Raw genomic sequence first — 17,467 nt, 5'->3', positions numbered from 1 at the left:
TTCCTCCAAATTTGATGGCAACCACCCTTTACCCTCAAAGTGCAATACGCTCACGCCGTCTGTGACGTCACACTACAAATGCAGCTCACTCCTGAGGTGCATCTTCACCGTCCTAAGCCATTCGCTTAATTATTGAGTTCTTTAAACATTACTTAAAATTTTCTTCCAATTTGTCCCTCGTACCACATTTCATAATCCTTAGTCTTTATTTGAATTAAAAATATTCTTGGTTGCAACTTGCTCTTATATCAACAACGCGTTTCGCTTTCGTGGAGCATCTTCATAAAATCTTAAAACTTTCCTTTAACAACATATTAGAGATGAGAAAACTGCTCTGTGCTACACTAAAACACGTGTGGAATCAGATGGACCTACCAACAGTGAATGACTTTTCATCCTGACACATTCTTTCCTGATGTACCGCTTTCTCCATCCAGTTCTCCACTATCACAGTCTTATGCTTTAGCCTCTATTCCAATTTGTTGTCCGTCCTGAATGCAATTTTCACCTCTCCATTTTATATGAAATAATTCCAGAATATGACACGAACCTGTATTTCTGAGGGTTTTTCTCGCCTTGTTGGTTTATATGCCATACCACTGCATTTATCCTATTAAACCCGCGTCAAAACCATTTTCTGCCGCTACATGCCTAAGTATTTTCGTCCATTTATCCTTGTTGTTAAGAATTAGCGTAATGCAGTTAGCCCTATGCACAGCATTTTTGAAGAAAGCTGATGTATGTTTATGAGGGTGGCAAGAGGTCTTATCATTTACTGGGCCTGTAAACTTATGTTTCCAAAATATTCTTATCTTATGCTTGTTGTTCATGTTTTCGAGCCTCAGCCCAAGACAATTTACAACTAATGGTTGCTCATAGTCCACTGTAAGTACTATATTCCTGTACATTTTTAAGGTCTCTCCCCAATTCGTTGATTTCTTATTCCGATCCTTGATACGTTGTCAGTATATTGCCAAAAATGTTCTATACATGAATATTCTACAACAGGACTTAACGTTTTCCTTTAAAAAGCTGTTTCATGTGTCAAGAAATCCGAGGAACAAATACATTAATCAGCCTGAAAGTTATGACCACCGACCCACTATCGATATAAACCCATCCAGGCGCTACCAGCCTCAAGTGGCGAGAAATGACTGCTAGTCAAACACCCCCTCGATGCATGTTGTATGTGAGCGTGCTGTCTGAGAGCAGAATGGAGAAGGCTCGCGATCTATCTGAGTCTGAACGAGGACAGATTGTGGTGACCCGGTGGCTCGGTACGATCATTTCGGAAATTGCACAACTTTTCGGGCGTTCAGGGGATGCTGTAGTGAGTGTTTTCAACAAGTGGCGAAGCCAATTGAAAGCACGTTCAGAGGTCATGGGATTGGGTGCCCATCCCTCATTACAGATGTCGGATGTCGTAGGTTGGGCACTCTGATAAAACAGGACAGGCGCGTACTGCTGGGCAGTGTATAAATGTGTCTGAAGACACTGTGCACCTAACACTCCTAACGACGTGCCACTGCAGCCGATGACCCAAGCAGCTGCCAATGTTGATACAACGGCATCGGCAACTGCGACTAAAATGGGCACGTAATCCTCGTCACTGGACGTTGGCCCAGTGGCAGAGCGTTGAATGGTCTGGTGAATCTCGATTCCTTCTTCATCATGCCGATGGGAGGGCGCAAATTCGTGGCCTTCCAGGGGAACCACGTGTTGACATCTGTACTGTGGGACAGAGACAAGTTGGCGGTGACTCCATGATACTCTCTGAAACATTCATGTGGGCATCCATTGGTCCAGCGGAGCTCGTGCAAGGCACCATGACGTCAAGGAATATCATGCACTGGTTGCAGACTACTTACACCCCTTGTGGACGATCATGTTTCCCGACGGTCGTGACATTTTTCAACAAGATAATGCACCGTGTCACAAGATCAGGAGTTTGATGGAGTGGTTCGAGGAATACAGTGGCTGTGCTGGCCTCTCGGCTCGCCAGATCTGAACCCCAACGAACACATCTGGGATGTGATTGAACATGATATCAGAGTTCGTCGGCCCCTCCTCGGAATTTGCGAGAACCAGGTGACTTGTATGTCCAGATGTGGTGCCAACTCCCTTAGGCGACCGACCAAGGCCTCTTGGCCTCATTACTTCTACGTCCCAACGCGTCGCCGCTGTCAACTGTGCCGGTTATACGGCAGACGTTCATTATGTTCTGGCTGAACAGTGTAAGTGAATTGACGAGTGATACTAACAAAATCCATCCGTAGAAATAGAGACTCAGGTGTCTGCACAGTCGCCATCTGGCGGCGCCACTGCCGCACACACTAACAAGGGAACCTCCCCATCGCAACCCCCTCAGATTTAGTTATAACTTGGCACAGTGGATAGGTCTTGATAAACTGAACACAGATCAATTGAGAAAACAGGAAGAAGTTGTGTGGAACTGTGAAAAAATAGGCAAAATATACAAACTGAGTAGTCCATGGACCACATAGGCAACATCAAGGAAAACGTGAGCTCAGTAGCGCCGTGGTCCCGTGGTAGCGTGAGCAGCTGCAGAAGGAGAGGTCCTTGGTTCAAGTCTTCCCAAGAGTGAAAATTTTACTTTCTTTATTTTTGCATAGTTATTATCTGTCCGTTCGTTCATTGATGTCTCTGTTCACTGTAATAAGTTTAGTGTCTGGGTTTTGCGACCGCATCGCAAAACCGTGCGATTAGTAGGCGAAAGGACGTGCCTCTCCAATCGGAACCGAAAACATTTGATCGCAAGGTCATAGGTTAACCGATTCCTCCACAGGAAAACACATCTGATATATTCTATGCGACACTGGTGACGGCATGTGCGTCACATGACAGGAATATGTTGTCGACCCACCTAACTTGTGCACTTGGCGAATGGGTAAAAAGATTCTTCTACCTTGCCCGATTTAGGTTTTCTTGTGGATGTGATAATCACTCCCTAAAAAGTGATGAAAACATAAGAGTTTTGTCACATAAACTGGAAATAAAAAATTAAAGTTTTCACTCGATGGAAGATTTGAACCAAGGACCTTTCGTTCCGCAGCTGCTCACGTTACCACAAGACCACGGCGCTCCTGCGGTCCGATTGTCCTTGATGTTGCCTATCTTGCCACGAACTACTCAGTTTGTATATTTTGCTTATTTTTTCACAGTTCCAGACAACTTCTTCCTGTTTTCTCAGTTGATCTGTGTTCAGTTTTTCAAGGCCTATCCACTGTGCCAACTTATAACTAAATCTGAGGGGGGTTTGATGGGGAGGTTCCCTTGTAAGAACAGAAAGGTCTCTGGCCGAGGAAAACAGCCGTGCTGTTAGACATGGCACAGAAAAGCTTATATTGTATTTATTAACGATTCATATGGGCTTTGAAAGTGGTAGGTAGACGAACGGGGCCTGCTACATAGGAAAGAAGACTTGCAAAAGAATTCATCATGTAATGGAGAACTAAGGTGTCTCTTTTACATCAGTAAAAGCGTAGGACGGTCTCTGATGCTACATCATTTGTTGACGATGTTATCTACTGTGATTTTTTTACCGTATCTTTTGCAGGCAGAATCGGCATCACGGTGAGCACCAACTGGTACGAACCTTACAACGATGAGGAGGAAAACCTGGCTGCCCAGGAGCGTATTTTGCAGTTTGAGGTAGGGGAACTTCTCCTTCCTATTGTGCTCTGCTTGACCTCGACTGAAGTTTATATAGATTATAGTCCGTACTTTATTGATATACTTAGGTCTCTTTTAGTACCCTAACATCTATAATAGAATAAGTGACTTGCTCTAAGTGTGTCCTTACAAATGTTTCCGCATAAGGCATGTGTCAAGAGCCACTGTAAATCGAAAATGATATATAACTGTGTAGGATTCATGTTGGCTGGAGGTTTTCAGTCCGTTTGTTCCTTTCGGTGAATCATTTGTTGAAGAAGATCCCATAGCGATCAAAAAAATACCAATTAATCCCTACTAGTCCTTATCATAGCCCTGACACATCAATGAAAGAACACTTTAGAATCAGGGTTTTCGACTGGAATACAATGTAGAATATATTGCTTACTCCTATTGAACATCGCAAATGGATACCTATTAACTGATCATTATGTTAAGGGTACATATTTGAAGCAGTAATTAGCAGGGACTTTAGAAATTTAAGGATGACAGATGTTTAGCTGAAGGTGTAGGCGCTAGGTAGGGTTTGTGTTCCAGCCAGAATACTGAGACACTGTCGTTTGTGTAATACAGAGATCTATGGCTATACCTGACGCTGACTGTTACGAAAGACGAACAACGGGCAAGATCATAATATTACTTCAGTAACTATCGGGTGTTGGGGAATCAATGAAAAATACCAACTTGGGGACACACATAAAATGCAGTTATTAGTGTTATAACACTTGACACAGTCAAGGTTTTGCAACTTCAATGTAAAATTTATTCGAGTTGATTGCTCATTTATAAAATGATGACTCGTTTCTACTGTTCTAGCAATCATATTCAATACATAAAAATGTCGTTACAATAAGCAAGTCGTCGCATGTAATACCAACATGTACTGTGTTAATAAAACTCACCCGCTACATGTTTATGCTGCATATGACATTTACACAGCAAAGAAATTTTAATTATTTGAAAATGATTGCTCGAGCAATCGAAACTAGTCATCATCTCACGAATGTGCGATGAAGATAACAAAATATATAGCACTTATTAGTATTTCATGAAAATTTTCACAGAAAATTACGTGAACCTGCTTTCGTAGTAGAATGGGAAGTTTCATCCAGCAACATACATCTCAGACTTACACTACGAAGTTAAATTTAGTATAATAAGAGGCGATGATCAATGAAATGAGCAGCCATTACACTGTTTGAGACGTTACAGATGCATTTCTAACCATGAAAACAATACTGCACCTCATTAGTTCCATAAGCATAATTTCTTAAACACGGTTTTTGCATTATTATGTATGTAACTTTACTGTCCCATTCGTTATCACAATGACGTAATTAACAACTAAGTCACTGAATTTGGCATAAAAAGCTACAAAACGGTTAAGAGTCACAGAGGTTGTGCTAGTAATGAAATCAGAGATTTTCATAGCAGATCACAGCATTTTCTTTCTCTCGCTCGCTTCTAACTGAAAACATAGACATCAAGGTTTAGAAAATGTATATCGTATGTCTGTCCGAATATTTATTAGTTATGTAAGAAACTGAAGTAAATCAGTCTAGAATTTTTTGATAATTTTGCTAACAACGTTTCACCTTATACAGAATGCCCTGGAAATGTTGCGACAAAGTTCGAAGGAATTGTACAGAGTAACTCGAGGACCAAACATAGGATAGAAACCATTGTCTGGACACGTCATCTAATCGCTCTACAGAGCGTCGAAATAATAGGTGCCGGTGCCTGCCATTAGGGCACCCCTTCGACAGAAAGCGTGACCGTAGGTGGAAGGTCTCGCAAAATTGTTTGTTACTCAGCGATCGTGACTGATTGGCGCGATCTTCAGTGGAGATGATGGAGGTAGGTGCTCCGTAAAAAGGCCAAGTCTCTTACGAATGAAGTGCTCTGTTGCCTTGGTGGGTGACGGTTTAGAACGCGGGTTTAGCATCCGCAGTGCAAAGCCACGGCTGTCTTCAATAAGATGAGTAACCTTTTCAATAATCATTGCTTAGCAATGACGACGAAGATCAACGCTGCTACGTATTTACCACCCACTTCTGTGGTGTTGAAACTTTTACAGAATCGTTTGGTAAGCAAATGGAGGCTTTTGAGATGTGGCTATATAGGAAAATGTTAAGAATTCCGTGGACAGTTCATATCAAAAATGTCGACGTTCTACGTAGAATAAAGATGTCGAGGTTCTACGTAGATTGAAGAAAGAGAAAGAAGTACTGGCCAAAGTAAAAGCAAGAAAGATTCAGTACCTGAGACACGTCATGTGGAACAACAACAGTTACCATCTCCTCCAGACCGTCCTGCAAGGAAAAATACCAGGGAAGAGAAGCGTTAACCGGAGAAGAACCCCTGGTTTAAGAACATCACAACGTGGACCTCTAAACATCTACAGAGCTAATTTGAGCTGCAAGTGGCAGGAACGGCAAGATAGTTGCCAACATCCGGAATGGATAGGAACCAGAAGAAGACGAAAATAAGTGTATTTTACTTCTGTACAGCAAAAACATCGTAGATTTTATAGGGCTCTAGGAGAAAAACACTGTAGGTGGATACTCGTGTCCAAAGCCATCATAAACAGAGCCAAAAGAGCATCCCATTCGTAACAGACAGGGTCCTTCCTCGCAGCAACTAAATCTATCTTCTCCACTTGCCATCGCGGCAATAGGTTGTGATGACTGACTAACAGATAACATTGCGAGACATTCCGCCTAGAGTCCGTCAGTGTACAAAGTCACGTTTACTGCTGAAGGGGTGGAATAGTGGCAGGCGCTGGCCCCTATCACTTCGACGTTCTGTAGCTTCGTTGGTTGACGTTGCTCGGCACAGGTTCCAATCCTCTATGTGTTTTCAAGACTCCCTCTACAACTCCTCCAGGTTTGTCACAACATTCTGGGACATTCTGTATATTGGCATAAATTTAGGGTTTCACTGTGTTCCACATAATACCAGTGTTCTGTGTGAAGTAGCTTTAGTAACATTGCGTTTTCTCAACGTTGTCTTTAATTGGTTTTAAATTTTATTATGGTATCTATGTTATTAGTTATGATCTGAAATTGTAGCTTTCAATTAATAAAACAAGTGTTCCTCATTTTTTTACATTTTATTAACCATCAAAATGAAAAAGATGTTCCGCTAAAGTACCAGGCTTCGCACAGTATTCCGTTATAAGATAAGTTCAGTAACACTTGACGGATAATGTGAAGACAGACTAAAATTGTTGTTTATAGCAAACGACAGTTACAGAATGTAGCTATGAATGTGAGATAGAGTTTCTCATTAATTCTTACCTTGTTCCTCGATTTTGCTCTGTGTTCTACGTTAAGAAGTAGAGACGAGCTTATGTAGTCTACTATACAGATCGCTATATTGCGAGACAAGGAGGTTAGTCAGATCCAGACAGTAACTGCATATTCATATTAATCACCATTGTTCTGATGCACCTGCCTACCTGATCCTGGTTCTTATTCGGTTTACCACGCTCGTTCAGGCAAATGCTGGGCTGGTCCTCAATCTACGCCTCATAAAATACGATGCACGAGCAGTTACGATATGATAACCCAGAGAATAATTATACACGTTTCGCAAACAACTGTGGCACGTAACTTAACTCCCTGAGGTCAACTGACGACTGTGGAAGACTGTCCAGTCTACAATCTCAAATAAAATAATTTCCTAACATCATGAAAACAGCGACCTTAATGGAATGGGCCAGAAAGAGAACGTAACTTGAACGCACAGACAGGTTTCATTAGCCCTGTGTGAAGTGGGTATCATACGGTGCATCTTTTACAGTTGGGTCTGTTCGCGAACCCTATCTTCGTGGACGGCGACTACCCGGCCGTGGTGCGAGAACGTGTGGACAACAACAGCAGAGCCGAGGGTCGACCCAGGTCTCGGCTGCCCAGCTTCACAGACGAGGAGAAAAGGATGATCAACGGTCAGTACACCTGCTAAAGGGGCAGCAGGTGCAGCCATACTTCCTGCCTTCAGTTCTGCTACTCATTCCTGCAGCCACTCCTTGCGCTGTGCATTATTTTCAATTCTACATTACTGAATGCTGCCTTGGTTGAATGCTGGCAAAGTTGGAAGTCATAGGCATCAAAGTTACGTGTACAACACGAGCGATGTGTATCGCGTCCCTCACAGTCGAGGCAGCGAATTTGTTTTCTGCATTTCCAAAGGAATATCATACAATGCAATAAATAGTAGTGACTCTGTTATGATACCAAGGGAAAGTACAGTTTCGTGACAGAAATTAATTCCTCGAATATGTAATGTGGAAAAGTGCTTAGTGTTTTGTTGGGGGTACATCTTGTTGCCAAATGTGGAACAAGAAAAAAAAAAGAAAATAACAAATGCGTCCAGTGTCACTGTCATACAAGCGCTAAATTTTACAAGAAAACCTGTGATGTCAAGTTATAATTCGAGTGCACTGCACAAAATGTAAGAAAAGGACATCAATGAGGAAGAATACCTGGTTTTACATGTAAAATCTGAGCATTGAAAAGAGTGTTATCTTTGCTACTGGGTGAGGATCTATGGATTAGATACCATTGCTTCTGAAAGTGAACAGTCTATCATGGCCATGTGTAACTATTACAGATTCTGTCGCGAAGTTTGTTATGTCATCATCACAAACGAAAATGTCCCCATCGGTGGTCACAACAAAGCCGTAGATATTGACGAGTTGTATCACACGAGTCGTTCATACGCCAAAGGACATTTGGGTCTTTCGGGCCTGTAGGGAGAATCGAAGAAATACTTTATCCTTCGTGTGAACTCTCGGGGTAAGGCCACTTTAGAGCTACTAATAAAGCATTGTATTTTACCTGGTACATAACAGACAGATGGAAGTTGTATAGAAATTTGCGAAAAAACGGATCGGCCACGATTTCGTCACAACTCTGTAAAGTTAGTTTCATCTGACGATTGATCGGTCACCACGCAAAACATAGGAGAGTTTATGGAAATCTTAAAGTCATGTATTAAGAGAGGTCGTCCAGGGGAAACAGATGACTTCATATATTCCAGTACTCACATTTCCATAACTTACACCTGTCAGGGAAATAACTTCTATGGCGAATTCTTCCAATATTTATCAGAGATATTGCAACCCATTTGTCTTGGCTACGGAAAACAAGGAATGCTGCCGGATAGGTATACCACACGCGACATTGTCCACGGTGAGGATGTCGCTGACGAGTGAAGTAGGTGTAATTACTCCTCTTTTAATTACATCGCTTTAACTCGAACGAGTAACATTATGCTTCAATTTATTATTTTCTTCAGTTCACGGTGCCTTCGTTTCTTGTCGTTTGTGTTGGCAACGATTCAACAGTGAGGCATTCAGTATATATCGCTCGTGACTACGATACTCAGGGGTTCTTCCAAATTAGCGAATGCTTTTGCCAATGCTTCCTCCAACGTTTCTACACATTGTAGTTCTTTCTGTATACTGCAGTTTCTGCTTTCGTGGCTACTGTACTAACCACTGGCGTATCTTTCGCAGGATCTGCGGACTTCCTTGCTTTGAACTCATACACAACTATGGTGGTGAGGTCTGCAGAATTTGGTTTCTCGCCATCGTGGGGTCGTGACACGGGAACCTACAGGTCGTACAACCTCTCGTGGCCCGCCAGCGGAGCCACGTGGCTACGGGTGAGTCAGCTGTGGATGTTTCCGTGGTTGCCACATTAGCTATGCATGCAACCATTGTCGCTAATCCGAAAATCCCTGCAACGAATGCGTCATAATCTTTCTGCTCTTACCTTACACTGCAAAATAGAATGTTATTTCTCACGAGCTCAGATCACGTGATGGGGAGTAGCAGTTATTAGAGACAAAATTTTCGCAAAGCTTCCCAATGATGGTAGGCGTCATTTAACGCTGGCTATTCACCTGAGAAGTGGCAGATCTCGTGTCCGTCGGCCGTCGTAATTTAATATATTATTATTATTATTATTTTGATTGTTGCCGACTTACGTGGTGGGCCTTAATTAAAATGATATTTCATTTAATTTTGATTTTTACGATTAAATGCTTTCCTGAAGTTCTCCTTTTTAACAATATGAATTTCAAATTATTTGTCACGTTAATGAATGTTAGACTCGCTGAATCTTAAAACATGAGCATATAAGTTGAACAATGTAATAATCTTTTCATATTAATTTCCTCGGCTAGTCAGTTCACTTTAAAGCAAAAGATCTTTAGTTATTAATTACAATTGCGGCCCACACACGCGCGAGAGTATTTTTCTTACCTCCGTTAATCATTGCCACGTAGTCGGAGTCCTGGCTCTGGCTGTCGGCTATGGTACTGAAAATAAGAATCTTAAAGCTACGTATTTCTGCAACTTCGTGCGGCTGTGGAGAAAAATTAATATTATGTTAATTGCGGGCGAGTGTTTCGCTTCCGCTAATTTTTTCATTAGTTAATATCGCCACGTAATGGCGTCGTTGGCTGCATCGGCCGCTGCGATTGTTGAACTGTAAATTACTTGAATGCAGGTTAATTCAAGGAAGGCGGACATGAAATCGGGATCACCTCTTACAAATTAGAAGTGCACAATAATTTTAAATGAATATATTATATGCTTAACTCATACAAATATGCTTACATTTGCCAGCACTCGTAAGATGTCCGTCTATACACAATCAAGACAAGAGAAGAAGTGAAGACGACTAAAAAATTAACAAAAGAGCGTATCTTGTCATCTCTTTAGATCATTTTGTTATAAATTATTCCTTAGCAATCGAAACCTACCCCGAGAAATTATTATTTTACGTCTACATGATAAAAATATAGTATTCAATTTTTAAATGTTTCTTCTTTATAAATCATCATCATCATCTTGGACAGTTTCCAGCCACTGGCTGGGTCTGTCGGGAACACAAGCCTCTCCATCGTGTTCTGTCTTTCCACCATTCCCCCTCTTCCACCTTCGTCCAGTTCTCTCCTCTTCTCGTCACACATTCCTTCACTCCCTTCACCCATCTATCTCTTGGTCTTCCTCTGGGCCTCTTCCCCTCCAGAGGCACTCATTGTTACGGTTTACTTGTTGAAAAAAAGGCTATCAATTTACTGGCGTAGGTAGTAAGCTGCAATCGTTGTTAGAAGACCTGATAGATCTGCAACTCTCTGCATCAAGGGGTCAGTGAATACTAAAGGACGTCTAGCATTGTTGGGAAGCATCAGCGAACATGACCCCACATCACCCCAAAGCTCATCATGTTTCCTGCAAAAAGCGCTCTTCAATGCATGCTGACAGTACAGAAATGTCTCTAACTAAACTTCGTGCCGTGCATAATTTCGGTAGGAATGGACGCCGAAGGAAGGCACTTTGACAATACGGTAAAAACAAGTGCGACAAGTATTTTAATTAATTACTATGCAGCTATGCTGCTCACTTAATACAATGCGTGGAGTCTTATGAGTACTTGACGTCGACAGCACCATTCCGCATCTAGCTGTAATTTTTCTCTATTTTCTAGAGTAAATAATGTGGATCTGGCTTCTTAATTGTTATACAGCAATTACAGAATATTGTATACAGACTCATACAATTATGTAATACTAACACAGAAATGAGACTACAATCATTTTTTTCTACTCAACTTTTAAAGACGCATTTTGCTTAAAAGTGTTATCCATTCCATGCATTACTCCACTCTGTCTTTTCTACCTCATTCTCTATATTGTTCCGAGCGGAGTGGCCGCGCGGTTTGAGGCGCCTTGTCACGGATGGCGCAGCTCCTCCCGCCGGAGGTTCGAGTCCTCCCTCGGGCATGACTGTGTGTGTTGTTCTTAGAGTAAGTCAGTTTAAGTAGTGTACATGTCTAGGGAACTATGCCCTCAGCAGTTTGGGCCCTTAAGAATTCACACACATTTGAACATTTTTTCCCTCTATTTATCCCCTTTTATTCAGTTGTATAGCTATATCCCTATCCCCAAAATTAAAAAAAAGAAAATAAAATAAATCCGACTCTACCACTCTTCCTCTTGGCCTGTCCCTGTGTCTTTCATATTACCTACTCCCCCCGCAGCCATACAAATCACATCGTCTAAGATTACTATTTCTCATTTTATCATCCACTCCATCGAACCCAGTTTCCGCTGTACAATAGTGCTAAAAATATTTTGTAGTTGCAGTTTTATGTGGTCAGTACTGTTTACATGCAGTAACGCATGTAAATGTGTCGCTTCATCAAGAGATTCACACACAGAGATTACATATCTAGTAAACAAGCAAGGTCATAATAGCAATGTAAGCATGTATTCTTTTAGCTTAAAAGTGCTTTGAAATTTGCTTTGATTGTGCGGTGTATATTAACTATTGTTACTGAGGCATTCAGTCAGCGTCTGTTTATTTGTGGAGATAACTAGAAGCATGCCAATCCACAAAGAATACTCGGTTGCTGTAAGACAACATTTTCCGCTTGCGATGAAGAATGGAAAGGAGTAGTGTAGCGCTGGTAGAGACTATACCATATCACAACAAGTGTATGAAGTCGACGGCAAACTGGAAGGAACAGTAGCCAATAAGCAAAAGTCAAGCCGTCCTCGAAAAGAACAAGGAAAAAAGACAGAATGATATGTAAGCAGTGGGCTGATGATCCAGGAAAATTGGTTCCACATGTTAGGTATGATCTGGAACAGTGTCATGAAATCAACCTGTATGTCTATCGAAAATGTCGCCTAATAGCAGGTGATTGGAATGGTAGACGACCATCGCGTAAATCACTCACAAATTTATAAAAAGTAGGAAGACCAGAGTAGAATTTGCAAATGAACATCTAACTTGGAGTGCTGCAGACTGGACAGGTTTCATGGAATGGTGAAAGTAAATTTCATGTATTTTCTTCTGATGGTGTGCAGTATATATGAGGATTAAAAAACCAAATAAAGTACCAGGAACCGACCATTAACCGTGGTGGTGGCAGCTTCATGGCGTGGGGATTTGTTCCGAGACGTGAAGTTGGTTCTCTAGTCCAAATAGAAGGCAAAATGGATCGTTTCCAGTACAGTATCATTTTAGGAAAGAATATTATTCCACATGGGTGGAAGAATATGTCGCGTAACTGGATAATGGTTCATAACACACCTCTGGCCACATAAGAAATTCTAACCAGATAAAAATATCAAGTTTTTGGAGTTGCCAAATCCAAATGAACAGCTCTGGAATGCATGGGATCGACGTGTTCGTCACAGAAGGGTCAACTGCTGCGTCTTTATTGACAATTGGTCAAATCCCCCACTTGTCGTTTTGAAAAAGCTTGTGAGTTCAGTACCAATCAGATGTGCAGCTGTGATCAAATAACATTGGCATCCGATGAAATACTGATTTGTTCTTCAGATTAGAAAATAGTTTTATTTTATTTTTACATACTTTGAACTACAAATTACTTACGAGCAACAAGAGTGGTTATTTATGTTTTGATGTAACATAACTTTGTTTAAACTAAATTTAGTATTGTACTAAATTGATTATAATTTCGCACTTTTCAACTATCCACTGGCGTGTTTTTCGATTATACACTTATCTTTATCTAACTGTAACTAGTGCCTTATACAAAATACGTTTGAGCGCTGCTGTACTTACCTGCAGCTACTTCAGTGGAGGAGTACCAATTATCATGTTACTACTTTCATGTCCATTGCATTTCTTTAGGGCAATACATTACCAACAGGTCCAGCAACTCGCTCGCTTCATACCGTAATTACCAAACTGTGTTACTATTTTCGTTATTATCATCACGCTACGACACAGCATGCTATTGAGCTTACAGTCTACTGGCTCCTGCTACTGAACTGAAGACAAACGCCCTTCGTGACAGAAGGGCAACTCTTCCGCAAATTGCTGCAGATTTCAACTCTGGTGTACTACATTTTTTGGCTCCTCAATGTAGACGAAGTTAAGGAATTTTACTACCTAGGCCCTATCACTGGCTAAAAGGGCATCTCTGTCCACGAGAAACGTGCTAATATCAAACACAGGTCTTAATACGAGGAAGAAATTTCTGAGGAAGATACATTTTTAGCACAGCATTTTATGACAGTGGGACTTGTACTAAGGGAAAACCGGAAAGTAGAGAACAGAAGGATATGAGATGTGTGCTATAGAAGAAAATTAATGATTAGGTGGTCTGATAAGGCAAGGAATGAGGAGGAGGTTCTTTGCAGAATCGGCGATACAAGGAACATATTGAAAATACTGACAGAGACAGGATGATAGGACATGTGTTAAGAACCCGCAGAATAACTCCCGTGGTACTATAGGCAGTTATAGAGGGTGAAAACTGTAGAAGTAGACAGAGATTGGAATACATGCAGAAAATAACGTACATTGCCAAGAACGTCGTCTTTCTGCTCATCGCCCTGCAAACTGTAGTTTTCGACCGCTAAATGTATGGGTATCAACGTTCTAAGGGTAAGGATGGTTCCACGGACGCCCTTTATGCCACCCCCTTGGCCTCTTCGTGTCACTTCGTAGCGGCGGTGTGTCTGAAATGTTTTCCTCGCCACCCATGAGAAAGCTGCGTGATTTCAATCGTGGGTGTCGCGATTCTGATCTCCATAGCAGAATGGTCAATAGAAGTGGTACATTGTGTGGAACACGGGGTGTGACGACCTTCTCGTGTTGGGACACGTCGTCGGTGGCGTTAGGCAGAATTGTGGTGACATTTGGCGCCAATGTGGCGTCATTAACTTACTTTATAGCTCACATGGATTTCAGAACTGTAGTCTTTTCTTGCATGCGTCGACAACTTGCAGTATGAAGTGTTGCAGGACGCCACGCGTTTACACCGTTACAGGGTAATGTTATAGATATCTTTGATACAAATTTCGAACTTATGCGTCAGACTGGGAGATAGTTATCGGGTTTCGAAGGAGCGGTCATTTAATTTTGTTTTTCATTCTATATAGATCCTCAAGATTCACTAAAATCGTATACGTGCAGCATATATAAATTCTCAAGACTCGCTAAAACACGTAGATACATTCCTTATAATAATTATTGTAACCAGTCCCTCAGGTATCTTTTGTCATTGAGATACACCGCATTATATAGTCTACTCAGCCAGGAGTACAAGGAATGACATAACACAACACTAAAAGGTGGTTTATGCAACCAACTACCACCAACACTCTTCCTTAGTTTCAGTTCGCCATGAGTCAAGATCTGTATTTGGTAAAGATATTAGCTGTTTACATTTGTAACAAGAGAGACACGCTTAGAATTAATTACAACTTGTCGTGCTAGTATACAATGGAAACGGCAACTTGCCATGCACCGTACAGGAGTGTTCAGTTCTTGAATCTAGATAATCAGATAATTCATATTTGTCTTGAATAGGTAGGGTCTCCTCGTTTCGTAATTTTTTTTGAAGAAAGCTGATTGAAATCCTCCACTGCACTGGATTATGTAACTCCACTGTGAACAATAGCGAAGGACGGAAAATCTATCCAACTTTTTTACGTCTTGTATTCCGATTGTGAAAATCACAGTGCAGTTGAAACACAATTTTAATATCAGCAACAAAGACCATTAAGGAGTAAATGTTCTTAGAACTGAGTGTAATAGCTCTGAGCTCCTCAAAATGATCATTTCACACGGTTCAGTCATCTACTTTACACTATATTACGCGATTATGTACTTCACACTGTATTCTTACTGCTTGTTCTTGTAAAATATAAACCTTTTTCATATCGTGCCGCAGGACATAATTCCAAAAGACGACACTCTGTGAAAACATGCATCGTAATGCAAGGCTCCTTATTTCTGAACGATGAGAGATACTGGTCCAGTCACAGAATCAGCTCGTAGTCCATATTTCCAATCATCGTGGAACGCTTTTCGGTCCTGGTGATTTCTGAAACATTCCAGTTTTCTTTCAGGATTTTGCCTCGAAATAGATGCCCTTGTACATTTATACCGCTTACCTCGCATATCCATTACAGAGATTATTTTCAAATTTCCTTCTGGCTTGATCGTTTGCTTTTAACTTTTCTTATATGTTTAACGCATCATACTTTCCGAAGAAAAGACAAAAATTTTTGCACCTGTGTTCCATGTACAATGTTTCTCAGAGTTTCTTGTGTTTCTTCATACCACATAACAACCAATCTCTGTCTTTTAAAATATGATGTTTATTTTATCATTAGCTGCATTCATCACTGACAGTTCCAGTTAGTTTCAATAAGCAAAACATTTAGTAAAATGATTAATGCGGAAGAATTTCCTCACACACATATAGAGAATAAACATGTGCGACTACGGACCTCTCCAGCAACAACATTCGTGGAGAACCCTCAGTTTTGCCGCAGATACGTTACACAAACGTGTCGAGGAGCTTATTCAGCTTACACTCGATACAGGGTGTAAGGGTATAAATGCAGATGTCTCTATTTGTTACCGAAGACGACGTAATGAACAACATTACATCAGTATTTACTTCATTTGCAGACTAATAATTATACGAGTACCAATTACGATTAGTTTGTTTTTAGATTAGTTAGTTCCTCCAAGTACTTGTGGCAAGAGCAAGCCAGTAATGCTATTTTTCCCTGGGCAGCAGTCAGGTGTTGCAGTGTGGACGCAAAGAGGGCAGTTTATACTGACGGGCGTAGCTCACTTAGTGGTGCAGTTACCACCATTCAGCAAGATATCAGAATGTAAATTTCGTGACGTGTTTGTGGGAAGACTGTTCGACACAAAGAAACAACCACCAACATACCAATGTGCGTACACTTTTAGGTACCACACATAAAAAATCTGCACTTATGTCCGATACATCGTGTATGAGACATTAAGCAGGTGAACTCGTCTGTCGAGATCTGGCAAGGCAATGTATTAAGCTATGCAATACTTTAATTGTTGTCTGTTCCAAATAATTACACATAAGAATATTTATTGTCTCTTTCTGAAACAGGATACCGATATTCAGATTAAAAAAAAAAACAATTAAGGGCATAATCCACTCCTTCTCATTTCCGTGCGATCGGTTTCACCTAATTTTGATTTGCAATGCTTTGTGTGCAGGACACCATAGTATGACAAAAATAATAGCAGATTTTGTTTTATGTAATATTTTTCGTTGAATGTCTCTTCCTCTAGGTTGTGCCGTGGGGTTTCCGAAATGTTATAAACTGGGTGTCGACGAGGTACCCGAACTATCCAATTTTTATCACGGAGAATGGCTACATTGATTCGGGAGAACTGGATGATCAAGGGCGCATCAGCTATTATGGCGTAAGTACAACGTCTTAGTTGTAAGATGGAATTCTTAGTAAATAATTACTACTCATCTGTCACGTAAACTGATTCTACCGTCGCATAATAATAAGTTAAAAGCACTATATTGCGTACATTCTATGGGATTTAACGTATTCTGCATCACATGTAGTTGTTTTTATTTGGAGGGTGGGAAGGATTGTATTTAAATCTTTCCTCTTACACCTTTTGTTTGGTTGTCGGAGGGATCATGGCTGAAAGGTTAACTTCACTTTGCAAACATTTTGTTTGCAACTTTGGGTTAGAGGTAAATTCACATTATTAATCGTCACTATTTCTTGTTTTGTTTCACGAATATAGCATGAGAAAGAGCACTCACTCATTGACGTACTTCACTATCAAAAACAGAAAATCACATGGGTGCCGCTTGGATGTGATTGTCATATTTATCACTTTTAGATGAGTACGCACTTTGCGAAGAATACGAGTTCCTCCTGACTATATGCTGCCGTTATTCTGCGTTGTAAACAC

General features: G+C 40.9%; 1 protein-coding gene across 1 annotated transcript in view; it reads left to right on the top strand.

Moving 5' to 3' along the window:
- The window catches only part of LOC126198688 (myrosinase 1-like), a 59,236-nt gene that overhangs the window by 27,613 nt on the left and 14,156 nt on the right, over positions 1 to 17,467 (top strand). Inside the window, exons 6-9 of the mRNA XM_049935184.1 lie at positions 3,578 to 3,672; positions 7,498 to 7,642; positions 9,215 to 9,363; positions 16,820 to 16,954. Of these exons, the coding sequence (XP_049791141.1) occupies positions 3,578 to 3,672; positions 7,498 to 7,642; positions 9,215 to 9,363; positions 16,820 to 16,954 (524 nt within the window). The remainder of the gene's footprint in view (positions 1 to 3,577; positions 3,673 to 7,497; positions 7,643 to 9,214; positions 9,364 to 16,819; positions 16,955 to 17,467) is intronic.

The sequence above is a fragment of the Schistocerca nitens genome, chromosome 8 (genome assembly GCF_023898315.1).
Source record: "Schistocerca nitens isolate TAMUIC-IGC-003100 chromosome 8, iqSchNite1.1, whole genome shotgun sequence".
NCBI lineage: Eukaryota > Metazoa > Arthropoda > Insecta > Orthoptera > Acrididae > Schistocerca > Schistocerca nitens.
The sequence above is the reverse complement of the archived record's forward strand: the minus strand, read 5'-3'. Positions and strand labels throughout refer to the sequence as shown.